At 42.1% G+C, this 23,839-nt stretch overlaps 1 protein-coding gene across 1 annotated transcript; it reads right to left on the bottom strand.

Annotated features, from left to right (window-relative positions):
• Positions 1 to 1,800: 1,800 nt before the first annotated feature.
• On the bottom strand, positions 1,801 to 22,724 carry LOC140475950 (EEF1A lysine methyltransferase 3-like). Its single transcript, XM_072567864.1, has 4 exons — positions 22,647 to 22,724; positions 8,085 to 8,379; positions 5,412 to 5,523; positions 1,801 to 2,357 (listed from the first exon to the last, which is right to left on the bottom strand). Exons 1-4 carry the CDS (start codon positions 22,649 to 22,651, stop codon positions 1,945 to 1,947), a joined length of 825 nt encoding a protein of 274 aa, XP_072423965.1. The 5' UTR covers positions 22,652 to 22,724; the 3' UTR covers positions 1,801 to 1,944.
• Between the last annotated feature and the right edge of the window lie 1,115 nt (positions 22,725 to 23,839).

Consider the following 23,839-nt stretch of genomic DNA (forward strand, 5'->3'; position numbering starts at 1 on the left):
AATCAGTATCAAAGGTTATAGGAAAACAGGCAGGAAAGTGGAGTTTGGGATTATCAGATCCACCGTTGAATGGAGCAGCAGTCTCGATGGGCCAAATCAATGAGCCTAATTCTCTTCCAACATCTTATAGTCACAAGGTCGAGAAAGCTCGTATAAGTTGTAATGAGATAAGAGTCGGGGCAATATTGTTTGAAGGATAAGTGATTGTCAGGATGCTCGGGATCATACTTAAACTCTTCCTCAAAACATTTCCATTGAACCTTTTACATCTGAAAAGACAGGGAAGACTTGGTTTAATGTCTTGTCCAAAGGGCAGTGCCTTCAGCAATACGAAGTTAAGGGTTTAGTTAATTCAGTGGGATTAGATTAGATTACTTACAGTGTGGAAACAGGCCCTTCGGCCCAACAAGTCCACACCGCCCCGCCGAAGCGTAACCCACCCATACCCCTACATCTACATCTACCCCTTACCTAACACTATGGGCAATTTAGCATGGCCAATTCACCTGACCTGCACATCTTTGGACTGTGGGAGGAAACCGGAGCACCCGGAGGAAACCCACGCAGACACGGGGAGAACGTGCAAACTCCACACAGTCAGTCGCCTGAGGCGGGAATTGAACCCAGGTCTCAGGCGCTGTGAGGCAGCAGTGCTAACCACTGTGCCACCGTGCCACCCACAAAGCTGACATTTGATACACAATGATACCAACAGCATGGGTTCAATTTCTATACTGGCTGAGGTTACCATGAAGCACTCTCCCTCTCAACTTGCTTCCTTTCCTGAGCTGTGGTGATTCTTAGGTTAAACTGCCCCAGTTGTCTCTTTCTCTCTCTCTCTCTCTCTCTCTCTCTGCAATGAGATGGTAGGACTGTAGTGCATTTCCTATCACACCCTTAGCCAAGAGTTTGTGCTCAAGTAGGACTGAAATCTATAGTATTCTGATAAAGACATGGATATTAGCAATGAGTCAGAGCTGATGTAGTCTTAGTTGGGCTGAAGTTAATTACAAGAAGGTAGCTAAATTGAGAACACTACCCTCATTTTGCAGTTGTGTTGATTTCCTACACAAACGGAGAAAATGTGCAGAGAAAGTCAAATGTTGGGATGCTCAATATCTTTCACATATATATTTGAGAAGGTGTAGTCAACAAAAAAAAATGCTTATAATTCCACAAAGTCAACCCTAGCTCCTGGAGTGAAATGGGGCAATATTTGAGAAGCACGGGTTTGGGGGGCATAATTTGGAGGCAATATTTGAGGGGCACAAATTTGGGGTCAATATTGATGGGGAAGAAACCTTGGAGTTGAGGGAGAGCCTTGGATGGGGGAGCAGGGTATTTCCAGGCCAGGGAAGAAAGAGAACAGGAGAGGCTGACAGAAAACAGAGAGAGAGAAAAAGGGTTGAAAGAGAGAGAGTGAACGAGAGAGAGAGAGAGAGAGGTTGTCCTATGGGGGAAAGATAAACTAGACTGGGCCTATATTCTTTCAAGTTTAGAAAAATGAGAGGTAATTTCATTCACATAAGCAAAATCCTTACAGGGATTAACAGCTTAGATAGAGGAAATACTTTCACCTGAGTTGGAATTTCTAAAATCAGGGGATAGCTTTAGAAAAATGGGCAGATTATTTAACACTGTGGTCAGGAGGCATTTCTTTCCTCAGAGGTGAATTTTTAGAATTCTCTGTTGCAAAAGGCTATAGCAGTTCAGTCATTAAATATCGTCAAGACTAAAATCAACGTATTACAGAGATAGAGCCGGAAAGTAATGTTGAAGTGGATGATTAGCCACAATCTTATTAAATGGTACAGCAGGCTTGAAGGGCTGCCCATGTTCTTAAATAAGATCCATCTTTCTACAGAGCAAATAAGTGGGGGAAACGTCATCAAAGAGTCAGCACTGACAGAATGGCTTTCTTCTGTGCTGTACAGTTCTTTGATTCTACATCAAAGCATCATCTATCGTCACTGGATTCAACTTGCTCAGCTTGTACACATTGATATTTTTGTCCTCAACTCTGTGGACAAGTTCACAGTTGAAATACTTAGGCAAAAGTTCCTCATGGAAAGAGATAGAGTGATTCCCTCTGCGCAATTTGGTAGAGAGGTAAATGATGGTCGATTCATAGCACAGATGCAGCAGAGTCTTTAACAGCAAGGGGTAGACGAGGGAGGTGTACACAATATCTGCACCCAGGATGAAATCATAGTCGGTTGGAAAGTTGATATGGTCCTTACCCCAGGAAAGAGCACAGACCTTTGAACGATGCCGACAATCAGCAGGGATGTTAGCAGAGACATTATGTTCTATCTGGCTCAACACATTCTCTTTGTCTGTGATAGTAACGTCTCCACCTGGCACAAAGAATGAAACATTATCAGTGCCCATTTATGTGATAAATCAATTACCAAACCTAACTGGTCACAGAGAGAAAATGTGTGCATTGTATGTCGGCGTCATGGAGACTGGCACACAAGGTCGGTTATACATAGGGTTTTGAAGCATAGAGTCTGTGCCATGCTGGGATTGTGATGTCAGGGCGGCCAAAATGTGCTGTAATCAGACCCTCTTATCTTCACAATGCAGCTTTGCATTTGAACTGATTTAGCTAAACACAACCTACTTTTGGGTGGCAAAAAGCCAGCCAGCCTGGAAAACCAAGCTGTTAAATCATTCTTCTAGCGATGAGCAACCAGTAGACATAAACTTACAGGAGGACATATTTGAGTTGACACAATGTTCCATGTGTCAACTGGTATGTAGTTGGAAAGGACAACAAAATGCACAACAATGGAAAAGAGCAGGAGAATTGGGGTGGCTGGATGGCCAACAAAAATCCAGCACAGACCTACTGAAACAAATAGTCCGCTTCTGTAAAGTATGTATTTATTTTACGATTTTTTTCCCAGTCCAAAAAAGATCTTTATCAAAAGAACAGGGTAGTGCTATTGCATGGCATTTCTGGATTTCTGAAATTAAAAGTTTTCAAAACAAATCTTACAGAAATTATTGTCAGACAGCAGAGCTCAGTTACTGCTGCACTGTCATTTGCCCTTGTGCATTACTGTCGTGTACATTGTCTGCAAGTGATAATGTGGCAAAAGCCCTTTAAAACTACAGGATGTTTTGGTTCTGCTGTATCTAATTACTCTCTTCAAAAACACAGGGTAAAATTAACCAGGAAGGAATCTGTTCCAATACTTGTCCTTGAGGTACTCAGCACTCAAATGTGTTCTCAGGAATTCAGCGTTTTGAAGTTATTCACAGCAGATGGAGGAAACAATTTAAATATTCGCATATTTAAGAACTAATGCTGGTTCGTTAAGTCTCTTGCAATTAAATACCATGATCTTGGTGTTACGTTAAAAGGACATAGAAAACAATTTACTTAAGTGCTGACAGTTGTCCCCAGCTGTCCTTGTCACACTATATTTTTAAATAGGTTGTAGTGTAACATTACTGCAGGTGTTATTAATATCTACTGAGAAAACATCCCTGCAAAGCTGGGTTCAAAGCAAAGCCAAAAACATTTAAAATGCTCAAAGTAGTATTTTTCTTTCTTGGCAAAGGGCCTTCTCAAATCAATATCGTTCCCAGCTAAAAGGAGGTGTGTGTGCATGTCTGTGCATGTGTCTACTCCCTACATTGCAGTTCTTCTGTCAAATTATGAGAGCCATGAACGCTAATTGCTGACAGGCTGTTTCCTTTATTTATTGCACTGTGTGCAACTTTGCAATCCCCTGGTCATTTTATTGATTTTAAAATATTGTAAAGTAGTGTTACCACTAATTACATGATAATGCTTATGTTTTTAACCCTGTTTGTAATATGACCTAGTTAGAAGTAATTTGAGGTGTTATTGACCCTGAAGGTTTTAAAAGTGACTAAATGGTCAAAAAGCGAAAACACCAGCAGCAACACACTATGTGAATAATGAGCACCTTCATGAAATTGCAGAGGCTATGGGAGAATAATCAGTCAGACCCTCTGGTTGAAGCCAGATTAGATTACAGTGTGGAAACAGACCCTTCGGCCCAACAAGTCCACACCGACCCGCTGAAGCGCAACCCACCCAGACCCCTACATTTACCCCCTTACCTAACACTACGGGCAATTTAGCATGGCCAATTCACCTGACCTGCACATCTTTGGACTGTGGGAGGAAACCGGAGCAAACCTACACAGACACGGGGAGAACGTGCAAACTCTACACAGTCAGTCGCCTGAGGCGGGAATTGAACCCTGGTCTCTGGCACTGTGAGGCAGCAATGCTAACCACTGCGCTACCATGCCGCCCACCAGCACAGCTGGTTTTTATCATTTTTGCAATTTATTGCCCTTGAATGATGCAGTAACCCTATCAGCTCATCAGTAACTGATTTCAAATTGTTTCTAAAACAGCAGAGAATAGAGCCACACCTACAAAATCCATTTAGCAGACACATCCAGCTTGCCAGGATCAAAATCAACGCATGAAAATTCACAACTTAGCAGCCTTAAATGACAATGAGCAAATAAGTTCTACGCACGAATCAAAATACTGTTGAGCAACCCTTCCTAGCATCTCCATATCTTGGTGGATCAGTTTAATATATGACAAGTCAACATATAGAGGATACCAAAACCCAGAAGAGCTATCACATAAGAGCTTTAACCAACTATTTAGGGATTTGAATAGTTCTGCTGGGCACCCTGAATGCCTGTGGGCATTCCCAAATGTGGGCAACAAGATTCCAGCACTTAATGTGCCTTCGTGGCTTGTCCACGATATTGGATGCTGATGTGCCATTTTACGTCCAAAGCATGGGAGCATGCCATTGTTTTTCTCGGCTTGTGTGTAAAACCACAGGTTGCTTGAGATGGAATTGTAGATTGCTTGGGATAGAAAGACAATATTATATAGTCAGATAGTCTTCTGAGGAGAGTTTGGTTTTATGGTGCCTGCATTTACTAGAGCTTAGAAGGATATGACTGAAATGTACAAAATTCTAACAGGGGTAAACAGACTAGAAACAGGAAGGGTGTTTTCTCTGGCCGGGGAGTGTAGAGACAGTGGATGGAGTCTCAATATACAGAGCAGACCATTTAGGACTGAGACTGAAAAGTTTTTTCATTCAAAGGGCTGTGAAACTTGTCGAGATCTCTACCCCAAAAGGCTGTGGAGACCAAACTACAAGAAGTAGATAGGTACATTTTTTAGATTTTACAGGCAGCAAATGGTATGGGGAACAAGTGGGGGTATGGAGCATTGAGATAGAGAATCAGCCATGATACATATATGTGTATGAGTGTGTATCTGTATGTGTATGTCTGTGTGTGTGCGCATTATATGCAATATACATTTTCTTAACCATTGCACATTATCTTTCACGTTGATAATCGAAGTTTACAATCATTCTTTAACTCACCCAACAGAACAGCTAGGATCCCCACAATTCCAGTTCCAGACCCTAGTTCAAGCACCTTCTTCCCAGTAAAACTTATCTTCTCTTGTTCAAAATACCGACAAAGCACCAGGGCCTGGAAAGAAAAATCGGACTGTCACAGTAGAATAAATTAGTTGAGATGATGATGAAAATGGTTACAGTAACTGTTAGTGAGGGGTAGGGTGGAGAGTGTTGGGAATGTGAATATAGACATTTCCCTGTAGACATTAATGAAGCTGGGAATGGGAGTCTTGCTTACCTATCAAACACATGCATTTCGAGCAGCTCCGTGATGCAGGACTCTGTGCTCTACAGTCTGTTCCCCAGGAAGCACTCCGAGACAAACATCAACTGCATCTAGAGGACCATCAATTTGGTGAAAGACGCTCTTTGGTCTGCCCGAAACTTATGGTCTTCCAGAACTAGGAGCCCGATCGAGTGTTGCAGACTGGCACATTCCAAAGGTCCAGGACTACGTGCTGAGGAACACACTAAAGCTTGGGGCAGCTGCTGTCAAGGCACAGTGGGGAAAGACCACTGTCTGAGGTCTTCCTGCTAAAGATAAATGGGGGTCCATTCAGTTATCTGACCTCCCAGTGTCTCAAATACATGTAAATTTTAGTATTATATGTATAAGAGAGGCCTTTAGATTTTTGGATCGAGTCAAAGTCCAGTGTTTTGTTTGCTTACTTGCCACTGTAGAAAACTGAACTACATCTGTGACAATGTGTTCTTTTATAAATAAAGCATATTTTTGAAATTAAAAAATCAAACTTGTGCGAGATATTATCAAGCTGGAGAGGGTTCAGAAAAGATTTACCAGGATGTTGCCAGGTATGGAAGATTTGAGATATAAAGAGAGACTGGATAAACTGAGACTTTTTTGACTGGAGCGTAGAACGTTGAGAAGTGACCTGACAGAAGTTTATAAAATCATGAGGGGTGTAGATAGAATTGATGGTAGTTGTTTTTTTCCCTAGGCTGGAGAATTTCAAGACTAGGGGGCACATCTTCAGGTGAGAGGAGAGAGATTTAGAAAAGATGCGAGGCAAATACTTTACACAGAGGGTGGCTCCTGAGGAAGTGGTGGATGTGGGTACAATTACAACATTTAAGACATTTGGATGGATATACAAATAGGAAAGGTTTGGACAGGTCTGGGTAAGGAGCAGGCAAGTGGGACTAGTTTAGTTTGGGATTATGTTCGGCATGCACTGGTTGGACTAAAGGGTCTGTTTCCATGCTGTAAGACTCTATGACTCTATTTCCCAGTGGATTAAGAGCAACATAATGACGAAATAGGCACCATTAGCATTGCTGGGTTAAAGGACAGGAATAAGCACAGTGAAGAGGAGGTTAGGGAAACTGCTGAGTTAGTTATAGCTTTACAGTGAATATGTAAGGCTATAAGATTTGAAAACTGGAAGGACATAGTGATGGTGCTGGGTGGAGTGGATGTTGGAATGGGGAAGAGCTGCTGTCTCATCAATATCAATGAATATGGACAGGGAGGATGCACAACTAAGTTATGGAATTAGTAGCAGAGTTGTGGCTGAGCTGCTATTTATTGGAAGGAAATGTCAGAAACAATCTGACCTAATGGTGACAAAGATAGGAAAGGAAGCAGGTTATGCTCTGCCTGATGTAATGAAGTAATCCTTCTGGTGGAAGTGAACAAAACTCAGCTTGTGAATGTGGTGTATCATCTAGCTTAGCCTAGGCCAGTGACCAAAGGGAGATGTGCTACTCTTCAGCTCAAAGCATGTGATTGTACACAATAGCCTGTGTACAACAATACAGGTTGTTTAGAGTAGAAAAATAGTAAAATGGCAAGACTATCCTCTGAGGAGAACTTGGTTTGACTGTGCTTTTATTTACTAGGATGAGAGGTGTTCTGAATTCAGTAAGACATACATTGCATTGATAATGGATCAAAATGATGAAGCGTTTAGTCTTCCTGATGTTTAGGTAGAGCGAGCTAAGATTTATGTTTAACTCACTGCCACATCTCTTCCAGGCAAGTTAAGATTGTTTGTTCCCTCGGATGGAGAGATGATGTTTCGAGTGGAGATTCATTTAGTGTCACAAGAACTTTGAGGATCACGGGTTCAATTTTTGGATCTGAACCAAATTGCATTATCTCAAATCTAGTCACAACAGGGATTGTACATTTCTTCTAAGTACCACACGGTTGATGAAAGGTAAATCAGTCAAGCCTCCCATTGTTAAATCAGTAACTAATTCAGGGATATTAACAAAGCAGGGGGTTAATCTCAATATTGGCTTGGCCATTTGTGGAGGAAATCACAAAATATTTTTGAAAATGGATATAGATTCAATTAAACTTCTCAATTCTGAGTTCATTGAATCTTATTAAGGCAGTACATCAAGAGATATGGAGAAAGTTCGTGAAAATGAAATTAAGGAATTGGACCAGCTACAATCTAATAGAACAGAGGAACATAACTGAGTGCTGAATAGGCTATTCTTCTTCCCATTTCTTTTCAATATGGTCAATGCGGATAGGTGTAAGTTAGTTGAAGAATATTGCAATCCCCTACAGACATTTCATTAAAACAAGTACAGAAGAGTCAAACAAGGATCATTTCTTCTTGCCTATACAATGGAATTGGCATCCAAGGCCAAGTGACTTACAGCATCCCAGATAGAGGCGGAGAATCCCAAATCGCCGCCAAAAAATCGAGCGATGTTCAAAATGTGTCCACAGAATTGGAACTGCTTCTCAGAGATGAAAGGCTGCGGAAAGAGCCATTCAATTGTTTGGGAGGTGCGGCCAGTATTTTCCTGGCACTGGAGTTTCACCATCCTCTTGAACCTTTCCTTGAAACTTTCCCGGTTGCTGGTGGCTGTTTTCTCATCATTTGGGAGATTCTGGCCTGAAGCACGGCTCTGACTCGGATCAGTGGGAGCTTGACTTGAGTGAGCCTGTCTGATTGAAAAAGAAGAAACTGTAGTCTGGAAGAGTCATAAACCACGTGAGTGTGAGAAAATTAATAGACATGGTGAACCCAAGTTCTTAATCAAGCCTGCCCCACTTTCACAATGTCAAGGAAGCAGCAAGGATAATCTGATCTGACCACGGCTTTCAATGTTTCCAACATCACTTCTCCACTCCTGACCACTGCCATAGCTTCCCTCCATAGTGGAGTAGAAAAGTAAAGAAAAAGAAAAATCAGGCTGAATAACAAATAAATACGCCAAAAAATTCCTCTCTTATACCTGTCTGTCACTACCCACAGATCAAAATCAATCCAAGAGATCACTTAGAATACATGCTATCCAGAAAGACAATTTCAGTCACTTTCAATATGAAAGCATCCCTGCACCAATTTAGAATGAGTCCATTTCTGTCTTAAAAGTATATAGACCATCAGCACTCACTTCAGACATGTCCCATCCATTCCAGAGGATTGCCATTCACTAGGAGTGGAAAAAGGAATAACTAACTACTCAGTATATCCCTACTCTTAAATAGCTCTAATTCATTTCCACTGGCCACTGAACTGAAATAATCTATTAATAGGAATGGTATCCAGTTAGTGATTTTATAGGCTTTCACCAGGACAGACAGTTCCACTGTAAATCAAATCAAGGTCAATGGACCAATATAGTGAGCTAGGTTTCTTCATATTGGTAATAAGCTTTCCTCAGATCGTCTCCAAAACCACTATCTCACCAAAACTGACCAAATCAAAGAAAAAATGGTGCTACTTTGATTTGTTTGGCAAAGTTCAATTACTAGAACACAACATTTAACTATAACTTTCCTACTTTGATCATGAACCTCTTGTGATCTATGCACAATAACACCAAAATATCTTCTCCCTTTCAGTAATTTTCCCTGAAAGTGATGCATGTTTTCTATTTTGACCCCACTAACAGTCCCAGCATTAGGTTATATAATTTAAATGTCATTTGCAAATGTGTGGTTCACTGCTGAATCACAACTATTTTTTTTTCTTTGCATTGATTGTACTCCCCTACTGTCTTAACCTTTGCACACTGTCTAGTTTACTTCTTTGTTTTAAAAAAGTCAGTATAACACTAAAGTCAAGACCCACTATGTCATGTACATCAAGCTTAATTAACATGGATCATCAATGCGACATTTGGAAAAAAAACTTGAGAATTTGCTAGCAGCCTTTCAGTTCAATAAAGTGATTGTCAAATGTGAAGTGTCCACAATTTTCCTAGTAGAACTTAAAAGTTTGTGAGAAATTATACAGTTTGTAAAAAAGAACAATCACATTTTGAAATTAGACATAACTCATTTCTCAGTAAATATGTTAAATTTTATATTAGGCAGCTTAAAAGACTTATTTATTGTTTTAAAGACACATTTTATACTCATTGCTGATTGGTTTTCAAATGGTCTATAATTAGTAGAGGTGTTGCAATGGAGAATGCAGTTAATGATGACTGCCAATTAAGTCTCAAGCTTTCTTTAAGTATTAGTTTAAATTTTATACCAATTAGGTTCTTTGTAATTGGTCCAGGCATTGTCACTTGCCACAGAGTTAACTTGTCAACCAATCAGCGCTCATGTCTCATGCAATATATTGTTTTCCTTTTACTATGGTATTTATTGCAAATTGTTTTTGAGTACAAGATAAAAAGCTTTGATCCTGGCCAAGCTGGCCATAAACAGGTCCAGGTAGCGGGCCGTGGAGGGGGTGGTTATGGCCAATTGCCTGCCCTCTTCTGAGGCTATGTCTGAACCTGGGTATCCCTGGATAAGGAACACATGGTGTCTACCAACTCCCTTGAGCTGTTCAGGGAGAGGTGGACACTGCGGGGAGTGGAGTGTTTTATTTCGCCCTCCAACTCTATTCTGATTTAATCTCTACCCTTCCCTTCACTTTTTTGATCACACAGCATTGCCCTTTGATGAGAAGGGCACTGCTTGTCACTGGCCACCCTAGTGTTTCCTTTCTTCCTGGTGGTGGAAATCAAATAAAGATTTGTACACTTGTTGTCAAAAAAAAGAAAAAAAATAGCTTTAATAAAATGTGTCTTTTTTCTGCAAGTCTTAAACTTTGTCCAACCAAACGATTGAAATTCTATTGGTAGTTCTGGCCTGCTGTACCTTTGTCTGAAAATAAAGCAGATTATCAGGTATACATTGAGAAGAATGGTAATATGAGTGCTAAAATGTCTACGTAGGTCACATAACCTCATCCGATTTTGAACTGTCACTCTTTGCCTGCATTCATTCAGCAAATACAATAAGAAGTGATCAGGTTTCTTCATTGTTAGAACCAATTGATGAAGTGATATATTTCAATTTGTGGAGCAGGGTCAAAATCAGGCTGTGGCTAAGGCCTACATCTTATAAGAGAGATCAGAGACAGAAGCCAACTGAGGCGCAGAGGGGAAAACGAAAGGGTCCAAAGGTTGCCATGGGATTAGAAGCACCATCAGTGATGAGGCAACCACACAAGGAGGGTCAGAGATATAAAAATATGAATGAAAAGCTCTTTGAGGGAAATCAAAAGTCAGACTGAGGGACTGGAGCATTGAATGGATAATGCATAGGCTCAAAAGAGGAATCAGTGAACATAAAGGAAACAGAAACATTCATAAACAGAACTGACAGGAACAAGAGGAGAAACAGACTGAAAAACAAGAATCAGAAACAGAAAAGGGGGAAAACAAACAAACAAATATATTGAAAAATAGAACAAATGAAATATTCAGAGGCAGAGCACGAAAATTCAAAGAAACAAGAGGAGGCTCAGAGAGTTTAGGTGGAGTATCAAAGGTGGAAGAAACAGAATTAGACATGGCTTAACCAAGGTCTGAGGATTCAGGCCAGAGGCAGAGAAAGGAGTTTGAAGTGGTAAAAGGAGAAAAGAGGCAAAAAGAGTCAAACCAAAGCATTGATAGAGGAAGCCAATCAAAAAATTGAAGACAGGAAAACTGGGAGCAGAAACAGCAAAGCAGTCATCAGTGATTAGAACAGAAATTCAGAGGCACTAAGAGGACAAATGGAAGGTCCAAACAAGAGAATCTGAGACTGCAAAATTAGGTTTTTGAATCAACGATTAAGGAAACAGAGTCAGCAAATCCAGAACAGAAACTCAAATGGGAGACCCAGACAAACAATGCACATATGGAAAAGGGTGGGGAGAGTGGTTTAAAATTAATCAGATGCTATGAAAGGAGTAGGAGAGGTTTTAGTTTACTTGGAATTCATTCATTTTCATCAAATTAATCTTTGGGCCCAGAGGTGACAATCAGAATTGGGGAAATCAAATGGACAATAGATAACTAAATGGGTGGCAATGGTATAAAGGTGATTTTGGCAATCCACGCTTTTAAATTTTGGGGACATGGGTTTGAATCCCACCATTCAGAGAGTGAAATTTGAATTGAATACAACTTAGTCTGGTGGTGGCTGTGTAAACACCCACCTGCAGTTAAACTCAGTATTTGCAATTCTCCTGAATTATTTTAATCTAGAATATCTGTATCCATAAAATTTCTGAAGGTTTACACTTTGGAATCATTCTTAATGAGTGTGAAAATCCTCCAGTGCCTCAAGTGTCTGGCATCAAGGTCTAATGCAGAAAACATTCCTCCAACCAAACATTTGTACAGGGTATTGCCAAAAACATCAACAACCCACAAACTCCAATGCCTCACAAACAACTCTAGGCCTCACACTGTCAAATATCCAAGTCTAAGAGCTATCTATAACTTGTATATCTAATAAATGACTGATCACGATGTTGGTGTCATCTTTGGTTCTGAGGTAGCTTCCAAGCATATACCAATGCTATCACTACATCTGCCTGTGTAACATTGTCTAACTTCCCGAGGCCTCGACTCATCAGTTGCTGAAATCCTCACCTATGTATTTGTTATCAAAATCTTGAGTAATATCTTCTAGGCCACATCCATCAATTGATCTAATTCATGATTCCCCTGACCATGCCCCTATTTGACATGAAGACCTCTTCATCCTTTATGCCTGTGGTCGCCAGTGGCAACTGATTAAACAAATGTAAATGTTTCTCCTTGCTTTCAAACATTTCTACTGAATCACCCCTCCCCACCTCTGTAATCTTCCTAGACCCTTCAATTTTCAGAGGTGCCTGCTCTCCTACCATTCTGTCCTCTTCAGCACACCCAATTTTAATCTCTCCACTACTGGTGATCATGTTTTCAACTGTCTGGGCCACCATAAACCTTTTCAGTTTGAACTCATTTTAGAAACTCCTCATTGAAGAAAAATTTATCCATCATTCCTAATGTCTGTTATGTTGTTTAAGAATGTTTGAGAATTATTTTTAATAACCATGGGAACATAAGGAATATTTTGTTACATCAAATATACTACACTTTGAAATTTGTCTCTTGGTTTCTGGGTGTCCCTTTGGATCCTTCAAGTCCTATTTTGGAATTTTGCTTTAGCTGTTTCTGATTCTTCCTTTTGGCTCTCTGTTTTGCCTCTTGTCACTGTTCAATGTTCTTCTTGGATCTGATAAGCTTCCTTTGTAGTCTCTAACTCATTTCAAATTGTTGTTGCAATAATCCAGAAAAAGAAAATGCAGGTTACTTGCTGTTATGTCCACTGTGCTAATGTAAATGTGGGTATACCTGTACAACTTGGACCGCAGCAATTCAAAAAGGCAGCTTCTCAAGGGCAACTAGGAATAAGCAATAAATGCTGTCCAGCCGGCAACACCCACATCCCATGAGTGAATTAAAAAAAAGGATGTGACTAAATAATGCTCAAGTGACGATTTTACATAGCAGGAGACATTATTAGGCTGCAGAGACATTGCCAGGAATGGAGGGTTTGTGTTATAAGGAGAAGCTAGATAGGCTAGGGCTTTTCTCACCAGAGGGTAGAATGTTGAGAGGTGGCCTTACAGAGTTTTATGAAATTATGAGGAGTATAGATAAAGTGAATGCCAGGTGTCTTTTCTCTAGGGTGGGGGATTTCAAGACCAGGTGGCATATTTTTACGGTGAGAGGAGAAATATTTTTTAAAAGACACGAGGGCCAATTTTTCTTTTATACAGCGAGTGGTTCATGTATGGAATGAACGTTCAGAGGAAGTGATAGATGTGGGTACAGTTAGTGTTTAAAACACATTTAGGTAAGTACATGAACAAGAAAGATTTCAAGGGATATGGGTCAAGTGCAGGCTAGTGATATTAGTTTTGTTTGGGTTTATGTTCAGTATGGACTGATGTGTCTGATTCCATGCTGTATAACTGTATATTCTTATGATGGAATGACAGCGAGGAAGTCTCATGGGTCCTTTGATCTATTGAAGTTGATCTCAAGCAATAATTTTACATTTGGAATGATGGAAATATGCCTTTTGTAATTAATGAAGACGTCGAGTCATAGAGATGTGCAGCATGGAAACAGGCCCTTCAATCCAACCCGTCCATGCCGATCAGATATCCCAACCCAATCTAGTCCCACCTACCAGCACCCGGCCCATATCCCTCCACACCCTTCCTATTCATATACACATCCAAATGCCTCTTAAATGTTGCTATTGTACCAGCCTCCACCACTTCCTCTGACAGCTCATTCCATACACGTACCACCCTCTGTTTGAAAAAGTTGCCCCTTAGGTCTCTTTTATATCTTTCCCCTCTCACCCTAAACCTATGCCCTCTAGTTCTGGACTCCCCGACCTCAGGGAAAAGACTTTGTCTATTTATCCTATCCATGCCCCTCATAATTTTGTAAACCTCTGTAAGGTCACCCCTCAGCCTCCAATGCTCCAGGGAAAACAGCCCCAGCCTGTTCTGCCTCTCCCTATAATCACTATTCACTTAAGCCTCAACATTTATTTTTGTTAAGCCACTTAATAGTTTATTAACTGATTACCTCTGTCCTGTGGATTTCCCATTCTGTTCAATGAGGGAAGTCAAACACACTGCTCAAGTCGTGGCAGTTGCTTGCCCAGATAGTGTCATTGGTTGCAGCAACTTGAATTCTGAGGTTTGAAGCTTCATAAGCAGCTGTTCTCCCTATAGTCCACCTATGAGATTGCAGGATTCATTGCCAACATGTTTATAGATGCAACCACTCTGCAGCAAAAGGGTATGTTGGCAGACAAGGAATGGGGGACCAAAATTGAGTCAAGGAGGACCAGGCAAGTATTCTGATCTAAATCCTGGTGAGAATAATTCTTCCTCTGTGAAACACAACTAGAGTCACCATAATTCCTGATGAAAGGCTTTCGCCCAAAACATCAATTTTCCTGCTCCTCGGATGCTGCCTGACCTGCTGTGCTTTTCCAGCACCATTCTAATCTTGACTCTAATCTCCAGCATCTGCAGTACCCACTTCTGCCTAGAGTCATCATAATGGTTGGCCCACCAACTGAAGGCAGATTAGGAAAATGGCGCAATATAGAATACTTCAACTAAGAAAAGAAATAAGCAGTTCTGTGGCTGCAGGTGTGAATCCTGGACAGCATTATCCTGCCCAGAGTCAAAGAAACAACTTCAGAGCAATCTGAGGAAGGGGGAAAGTGGTAACGAACCATTGGTCATGGTGCAAATTGAAATCAGAAAAATGGCAGACCAAACTTTAATAGAGCAATGACCTGCATTTAAAAGAGGAGAGTATTTTTATATACCTGAGCTATATTTTCAAAATGGGCAAAGATAGTGCCAAATGATATTCTCTGGATGAAAAAGAAGACTAGAAAAGTAAGATGAAGCAATAAATGAGTGCATATGATTGCTGTCACTTATTAAAACTTATACTTAGAATGCGGACATCGCTGACTAATCCAACATCTTTTGCCCATCTCTAACTGCCTTGTAGAAGGTGGCGGAGAGCTGTGTTCTTGAACCACTGCAATTCATCTGGTGTGAGCATATCCATCATGCTGGGATGGGGCAGGCAAGATCACGGCGGGCCGAATGGCTTCCTTCTATGCTGTCACCATTTTCTAGAATTCTTTGTCCGCATTAAGTGGAAAGAATCATTTGCTGCAGATCACATGTATTTCCTGTGCAATCGAAGAGATGGTGGGACTGTCACGCAGTGTGACCTGAGTCATCTCCACACACAGTAGCCCTCAGACTGCCGCTGAGAGTGGTCATCAATGAAGTGCCAAGGCTAGTCCCCAGTTATCCCAATGGAGAAAATCCCTTGAGTGAGTATCTAACCAATTCCCAGTCACATTACTCAGCTGTGAAGGAACTAAACTGAAATATCATCCCACTCAAAGAAATCAGACATCGAAGTGTGACATTATTTTGTTTGCTCCATCATAGCTTCCATTACACTCTGGTTGATATCTTCATATCAATGATAATAGACATATTTGCCTCCTTTCCATGGCACTGTAACCTCTTATTACACAGAAATCCTCTTACCACATAAGAAGATGGGGGTGGGCGCATGGGGAGGTGGTATTGCTAAGCTTTCCTGTTGTGGTCTACTCCCACTCATCCTCAGTATCCATCAGTCGACTTCTCGCCAGATTTAGGTTGCACTGTAAATCCTTAAAATGACTAGAAAATGTGTGTGCTTTTTTTTTCCAGTGGAAAGCTAGTCCCAAGAAATGGGGAGGGATGAATGGCGTTGAACTGGTAACAGAGGTTTTAAAGGGCTATGGAGATGGGGCTGGAGAGTGGGACTAGCCGGGTAGCTCTTTCTGGAACCGGTACAATCACAGAGCCATAGACTAATACATCACAGAAACAGACTCTTTGGTCCAACCAGTCCGTGCTGAACATTATCCCAGACTAAACGAGTCCCACCTGCCTGCTCCTGGCCCATATCCCTCCAAACCTTTCCCATTCATGTACTTACCCAAATGTCTTTTAAATGTTGTAATTTTACTCACATCCACTATTTCCTCAGAAAGTTCATTCCACACATGAACCACCCTCTGTGTAAAAACGAATTGCCCATCGTGTCTTTTTTTAAATCTCTTTCCTCACTCTAATAATGTACCCCCTAGTCTTGAAGTCCCCCATCCTCGGTAAAAGACACCTACCATTAACTCGACCTATACCCCTCATGATTTTATATAAGGTCACTTCTCCTTCCTTCTATACTGTTAACCTCCATGATTTTATATTAGACCCAGGTCGCTGTACTGTCCGGTGAAGCAGAGCAAAGATCTTGGACGGAGCAGCTTGTTGAAATGTAAAGTCATTTTTCCCCCCGCTGCAGAAAATCTTCGAGTAAATTGCATTGATTGAATTTAGATAATTGTCCAGCACTTCTATTCAATTCTCCAGATGGGCCGAATGGCCGAGTCAGACATCTGTGTGATTTTGTTTCATTGACGTATCGTGCTTTGTTATTTTTGATTATCAAGCGACAGTGCACAGTCCAATCGCATACCCACCATTTTTCTGATCCTGCAGCAGTCCAGGAAGCAGAAACTCCAATTTCTTTTGTCCACAGCGGCCTAGGAAGAGCAAGACATTGTTGTCTGTCTACCTGAGTCTGCTAATCTCTGTTTAAGGACAGTTTATAACTGCTGGCATGTCCCCTTCCACTCAGATTCAGAGACCTCTAACTCCATCCATGTGGGACATGGGCAGCTGTCAAAGACAACTTTCTGTGGCTTTATGTGTGGATCCAGGCCTCCGCTGTGATATATCAGGTCTTAATTTAGGCAGACCCACTCTCCAAAGCATATTTTTGTTCCTGGTTCATTCTCCCTTTCAGGATGCTCCATTTCAGTAGTTTCCGCGCATAGAGGGAATGAATTCAAGTCTCCAGTTTAAACAAGACCAGCTCTAACATGGCCCTTTCCATTCTTTATGCTTTCTCCAAATTGTCATTCTTTTTAAGCCTCACTTGAAATCCGGGTGTAATTTGTCGGCTTCATCTTTTCAAAAGCGAAGATACAGGGTAGGTTCTCCCGTCAGCGTTAAATGTGCATCCATTGTCCACTATCATCACGGCTCCTGACTGCCTGGTTTAATGTCCACTTGATTTTATTCATAAGATTCTATAATGTCTTGCTGGCCTCTTGTCAGTTTCTGAAAACCTGCCCCTATCGGTCAAGTGTGGTCCCTAACCAACCAGTGTTCTTGTACAAAGTAAGCCTTCACCCATGACGCACAATTTTAACCAGAATGTCTTCTCTGGTCAGTAGTTACAAAGGAAACGTTAACAGATACAAAAAAAATGGCCCTGAGTTCGGAAGGAGAGTCGTGTTGGACTGGAAATGTTAACTTTCTCTTTCCGCAAATGCCGCAGGACATCCTGAGTTTCTCCATCACCTACTGTTTATATTGGTTCTGGTGATTGATTTGGGTTCGCTAACCAGACCAGGGTTCTGCACATTTTTCTACCCTCTTAAAAGATATTGAGATCAAAGAGTCTTAAGATCAGAAGACGTTGGGCCCATCAAGTCTATTCTATCATTCAATGAGATTATGACCGATCTGATAATCCTCAACTTGACCTTCCTGCCTTTCCCTCACAACCCTCAATTCCCTTACTGATTAAAAATCTCAGCCTTAGATATACTTGAAGTCACAGAATCTCTGTTGTAAAACGTTCCGCAGATTAACTACCCACAGAGAAGATAAATTCTTTTCATCTCTATTTTATGCAGGTAAACCCTTATTTTGAGATTCTCTGCTCTCAGACTCTTCCACAATGGGTAAAACAGTATCTCCGCATCTACCCTGTCAAGTTTCCAGAGACTTGCATGTTTCAAAAACGTTGTGTCTGATCCTTCTAAATTTCGTATGAGTATAGGCCCAAAGTACTCAACCTCTTTCATTATCAACCTCTTCTCAACAAGGAAAGTTTCTCCACACCCACTATTAACTGAGTGAACCTTCTCTAGAATACCTCTAATAATAGTTTATCTTTCCCATAGGTAAGGGCGCAAAACTGTTCACTATATCCCAGCTATGTTCTGGCTAGTGCCTTGTATCATTTTATTGATTGCTTCAAAGCCTAATTTCTCTCCGGTTCCATAGCCTCTGCAAGTTGCTGGTTAACCTAGCCAATACTGCCTTCCTTTCTCTTTTGCTTCTGTGAGAAAACATGATATGTGTTATCATTATGCAACTCCTCTATGTTAAGACTCCACACCTGTTGACCAATGACCAACATTCCACTTGCTTTCCCTATTACCCACTGACCTTGGATAAACCTTTTGTGATTCATGCACAATCCCTCTGTTCTGCGCCTTTCCGCAGTCTTTCTCCATTTAAGTAATATTCAGCTCCTCCATTCTTCCTACCAAACCTTACAGTTTACCTCATTGCATTCCACCTGTTATGATTTTGCCCGTTCTTCCTCAGCGATTTTGAAGCTCCAATCTTATTGCTTAACATTGGCAGATGAAATTTTACAACTGAATAATTTTTGTGCTTGTTCTCTAAGGGTGGTCAGAGACTGACAGGATCAGTATTGAAGGAAGACCTTGATGCTGTCATAGAGGCCTAGTTAGTGGGGAACAGCTTGAGATCGGAAGGAGTAAGATCGATCTACCACCCAAATCCTCCTCAGAGACATCGTTACAGAGACTACCAGTCTACCTTATACTCAGTTGTTAACACAAACTAAACAGCATCCTGTTCAAGGCAAGAATGTCTTCTAAGTACCTAAAAGTGGCTTTCACCCACTCCACACTAGACCAAGCAGCTCCTGTAAAGCCCTGCCCTGAAAGAGGATGGTAGCAGCAAACCCTTCCCAAGTTAAGCAAAAGGACAGGCAGCCTCATACAACAGGGTGGGTGTCGGCAGTGAGGTCTGCTCCACAAGTTGGGTTGATATCACCAAGAGGTTGCAGATTCAATGCAATGAATAAAGAGGCCTCTGAATAATCTGAAGTTGTGCTCCTTGGTAATAGAAAGTCTTGTCCCGAGACAGATATTGCATCCTGTATCAGTAAATGTTAAAGAAGGATTAGCCCTCAATGCACAGTCCCTCTTCTTGTCTCCAACATTATCAGGACAATATCCGTTAGAGGTCACCACCACCACCACCACCACCACCAGATAGGGGCGAAGTCTCTCTCTCCCCAAATGGAGGCGCAGTTTATTCATTTTCCCTCTTGTGTGATAAGTAATATATTCTAGTAATATCCTTCGTAGACAGAGTGAATAAATATAAAACGCGTCTTTTGTCACAGAAGCGAAAGAAAAAAGGCAGTATCGTTTCGGTCAACTAGCAGGTTGCAGAGACGATGGAAGCGAAGAGAAAGTACACTTTGAAGGAATCAATAAAAAAAATTGCACTTTCCCAGTGACTTCCGCACCAACAGGGAACCTTCAAAGTGTTTTACACGTAAACTAACGATATTGTTCCTTTTACTAACGAGAGCACAGAAAGTCCCTAAAAGCCTTTTGTTTCTTGGTGGTTTCAGTGGAATGACAGCACCTCGGACAGTTCACCGCATTGTGTTGGAAGCTTTTTATTCTCATGTTTCTGTGCTAAACCCTGAAGCCTGTACCTCTTGGTGATAGGGCGAAACCAGCCCACCCCCAACCTCACTCTGCACTTTAGAGGTTAATTGTATGAACCTCGTCCATCACTTGTGGCGAGAAGGAAAATGCATAACAGAAAAGGGAGGGATGAGAGATGTGAGTTGTGCATTATAGCATTCAGCGGTGATTGGAAAGTGAACATCACGGTGATGAGACAGAGCCATTCTCAGTCTAAGTTTGACCTGCAGTTGCATTGGACAATCATTGGATTTCAACTGGAAGGCTGTACTCCCTGGTGGCAGCAACCAGTGGGTTGTCTGGGCTGGCTGGCGTGGACTAGTTGGACCCATGTTGTTTCCATTTTGTAGGATTCTGATTCTAGTCCTTTAATGTCTACGTACGACTACTGTAGTTAAAAAATGCGACTCAGCCAAGCACGGCCACAAGTCATAAAATCCTAAATAATGAGCTAAAGATAACTGACTCAATAAAATGCTGTGACCAGGCAGAGCAGGTGTCAGATGTATTCATAGACTGCAATGGTTTTCATTTCGTCCAGCGCTGCAATAGCAACTGGGGCTTAGATTTTACAAGCTCTTTAATGTGAACATGTCCCAGTGCCCTTAACAATAGTCATTTAGTGTAAAATCTTTCTGGCACCAAGACATACAAGGAGACATTTGTCTTAAAGGGGTGAAGTGGTTTAGGGAGGGAATTCAGAGACTGAGCTAAGGGAGCTGAAAGCAGCGCAGACAATAAGACATTAAAACACGATACTAGAAGTTGGAGCGCATACAGCTATAATGTTCATTGTTGGCGATTTAGAGAGTCATTGCAGGACAGACACCAATAAAACATTACAGTCTCATCCAGTTAGAGAATGGGATCGGGTGGTATACTGTGGACAGATTGAGAAGGAGGTAAGGCTGTTAATCCTGGTCATTGTCACAACTTCTTACAATGGACTTGTAAGCATTGCCCTGGAAACCTGATTGGAGTGAGTTGTGGGAAACAACGGCATGAATTTGAGGAAGCAAATTCCGTTGAAGCGCTTTGCAAAGAGAAGGAAGATTGGGCTAGGGGCTATCAAGAGGTGATTTGTCCAGATAAGGGGGATCGAGAGCAGTTTTTGGACAGTATCAGTTGAGAGTCAGTCAGTGAGGATCAAAACTGAGGGGTTGATTGCGTCTCAGGCACAGGTTATTGCTAACGTTGGAAGAGAGCCTGGAGTTTAGGACAGGCGAAGCAGGGAGGGCGAGAGTGAAGGTTGGCCGAAGGGCAAGGGAATTAAGTGGTTGAAAGGATGTGCTCGATCTCCGTGATTATCGGGTAACCAATAACACTGAAGAACCCAGCCAGCTCCGCTCGCTTAAACCGTAGCTCAACATTTCGAGGTACCAAGATATTTGCTGGTCAGGCAATCCTTGACTGATAGCAAAGCATTTGGTTTTTTTTAACACATCTCAAGCTAAAATTGCATTGGTAGAACAGTGCAGAGTGTTTTCCAGTAATTTGTAAAAAAAATGTGAAGTTATTGCTTTCAGCTTTAATATTGGTCCCATAACTTACACCCTGTGGCCTTTGGCCAATGTTCCGTTGTAGTTGCTTTACCCAATTATTTCAGAATGAGCACTAGTTTATTCTCCCTGTTAGGTGTGCAGTTTGACCATGAACACCACGTAAGGGCAGCACTCTGCTTCCTAGCAGGTAGTTCTTACAACACTTATAAGAATGGGGAAATGGGGAAATCAGGCCATTCGCCCCACCCAGTCTATACCGACCCTTCGAAAAGCATCTCACCCAGATCCAATCCCCTACCATCTTTCTATAATGCATTTCCCCATAGCTAACCTATCCAACCTGCACATCCCTGGACACTATGGACAATTGAGCATGGCCAATACATCTATCTTTAGACTGGGGGAGGAAACGGGAGCACCCGGAGGAAAGTGGAATGCTGAAACTTTACATTTGAAAAGATCTTTTGTCCGTCAGCTCCTAAACTAGAATTCTCCTTGTTATAACAAGCTGACAAGCATTGTGAGCTTGTAAAGATATTTTAAAGTTATGAAGTTCTTTTGCTCTCACATTTAGACATGGCATTTTCTTGCCCAATGAAAGGCAAAAGGACTCACCTCCAGTTTCTGCGCAGCTTGACTCTGATGATCACTCACCTCATTGAAAGCTCGCCGCCGGCCCGGAACACCTTCCTCCTACTCCCATGAATGAGAAATTGGAGGATTAAGGCTTCGGTTTGCCCCGTTAAAGTTGGGCAGGGGGTGGGGTGGAGAGGGGGCGTGGGGATGGTGGGGTGGTACAACACTTTATCTCCAGGATGGCCGCACATTGTGTACTTAAACTTACAAAATTAGGCGCATGCTGTTAAGCTCCGAAACAGAGTTGGACAGCATTTTGTTTTTTTAATGAAGAGAACGGGTTCGATGATTTTTGCCTTGTCTCTCAATAGGTTGCAAGATCATCTGGAAGCGAGATGGAGGGATGTCAAGCCTGGACCAGTTAGCAGTCCGTTGGGGTGGGAGAGAAGTGAGGGGGTGGTATGGAACTGGCCATACCTGACTCAGGCAAATAGAGTCCAGTCAGAGACATCTTCGCCTTGCTTTGCAACCCCCCCACCCCATTTATTTACTTTAAATCAGGTCAAAGCGTGGCAAACACACTCGCCGGCAAAAGGGATGCAACACACGCGATCAACGCTCGATCGCCAGCTAAAACAAAAACAAGTCCGTGCAGCGGAGGGAGAGTCCAGTGGATTCCACTCGGTGTGCTGCCTCCACATTTACCTCATCCTTCTACACGGCAGTTTGAAGCCGGCTTGTGGCGTCCTTGCAGCGTCACAGGGATGCTGACCTGTGTCCCACCAAGAGATTCTGGTTGCCTGAATGCAAAAGATGCAGTGGACAATTCTGCGTTTCTTCCCCCTACCCCTACGACAATGTCCTGTCGCCTCGCCTGCAGAAGCCCGGCTGATTTTTTGCGACTGAGCTGTCATTAATGGCTTTTAAGTGGTCCTCAGTTATTTTTAGTGTGCGGGGGGCGGGGGGAGGGGGGGGGGGTCAATGCTTTTGAACTAAATTCCAGTCATGGCTATTTTGATTCGGTCATTAATCTGTTTATTTCAAATGGGTTAATGATTGCAAGCAAACTAGGGTTGGCAGCGTGTTAAACTAATAGTTTTGCCAGCTGCTCTATAAATAGCACACTCCTCTAGATTTACATCTGAGGGGTTGGAAGTGACCGAGAGTCACTTCCAAAGATTCGGGGGAGGGGAGAATAAAAGAGAGGATCCAATGCTTTAACTAGTGGTGCAGCATTGTGCTGAGAGCGATCTTCACTTAGGACGTGCTATCAAACCATAGTGCCCTTTGGTGCATCATTGCTTCACACTCTCTCTCATTCGGGTTTGGTACCGGCGTTCACACAAGTTCTGCCCTGATGCAGTTCTGGCTTAACTCTGCCTGACGTGGCGAGGCATTCTGTCCCAGAGCGACACACTTCCCGCAATGGAGATGACAAACCAAAAGGAGCGGACCCTGTCCCATAATTTCAACAGACTGCCGCACCCCTCCTCCATTCCGCCTTCAACTTGGCCGCATGCCCAATTATCTGGGCTTGAGATGGCATTCCCTCATGAGAAGGGTTGTTAGCCTCATTGATTTACGGTTTCTCTCCAACCAACAATGATCTGAATTTAATGTCTGTGCCACTCCCAGAATCGGTTTCTCCTAAATCCCAGATAGTGTTTTGTTTTAATCACACAGGGCGACTTTGTGTAAAGGTGGGTATCAGTATGTTCCGACCGGCCATATCACAGGAATTGCAGTTATAAATACAATGAACCCTCATGTTATTCCCTCTTCTTCCATACCTGCCAATTATTGACTGGCGATTGCTACAGTGTCCTGCAGATGGTAACGTCACGGCAGTTGTCCGACATTGGGGTTAGCGGGAATCTAAGAAGCAGAATTGCCCAGTC

This window comes from Chiloscyllium punctatum, chromosome 4 (genome assembly GCF_047496795.1).
Source record: "Chiloscyllium punctatum isolate Juve2018m chromosome 4, sChiPun1.3, whole genome shotgun sequence".
Taxonomy (NCBI): domain Eukaryota; kingdom Metazoa; phylum Chordata; class Chondrichthyes; order Orectolobiformes; family Hemiscylliidae; genus Chiloscyllium; species Chiloscyllium punctatum.

Excerpts from the sequence above, each read along its gene's own strand:
- LOC140475950 (XM_072567864.1), bottom strand. Across the intron at positions 5,524-8,084 it reads CCGCCTCTATCTGGGATGCT|GCCCTGGTGCTTTGTCGGTA; the intron begins GTAAGTCACTTG and ends TTTTCTTTCCAG. Across the intron at positions 2,358-5,411 it reads GATCCTAGCTGTTCTGTTGG|GTGGAGACGTTACTATCACA; the intron begins GTGAGTTAAAGA and ends TCTTTGTGCCAG.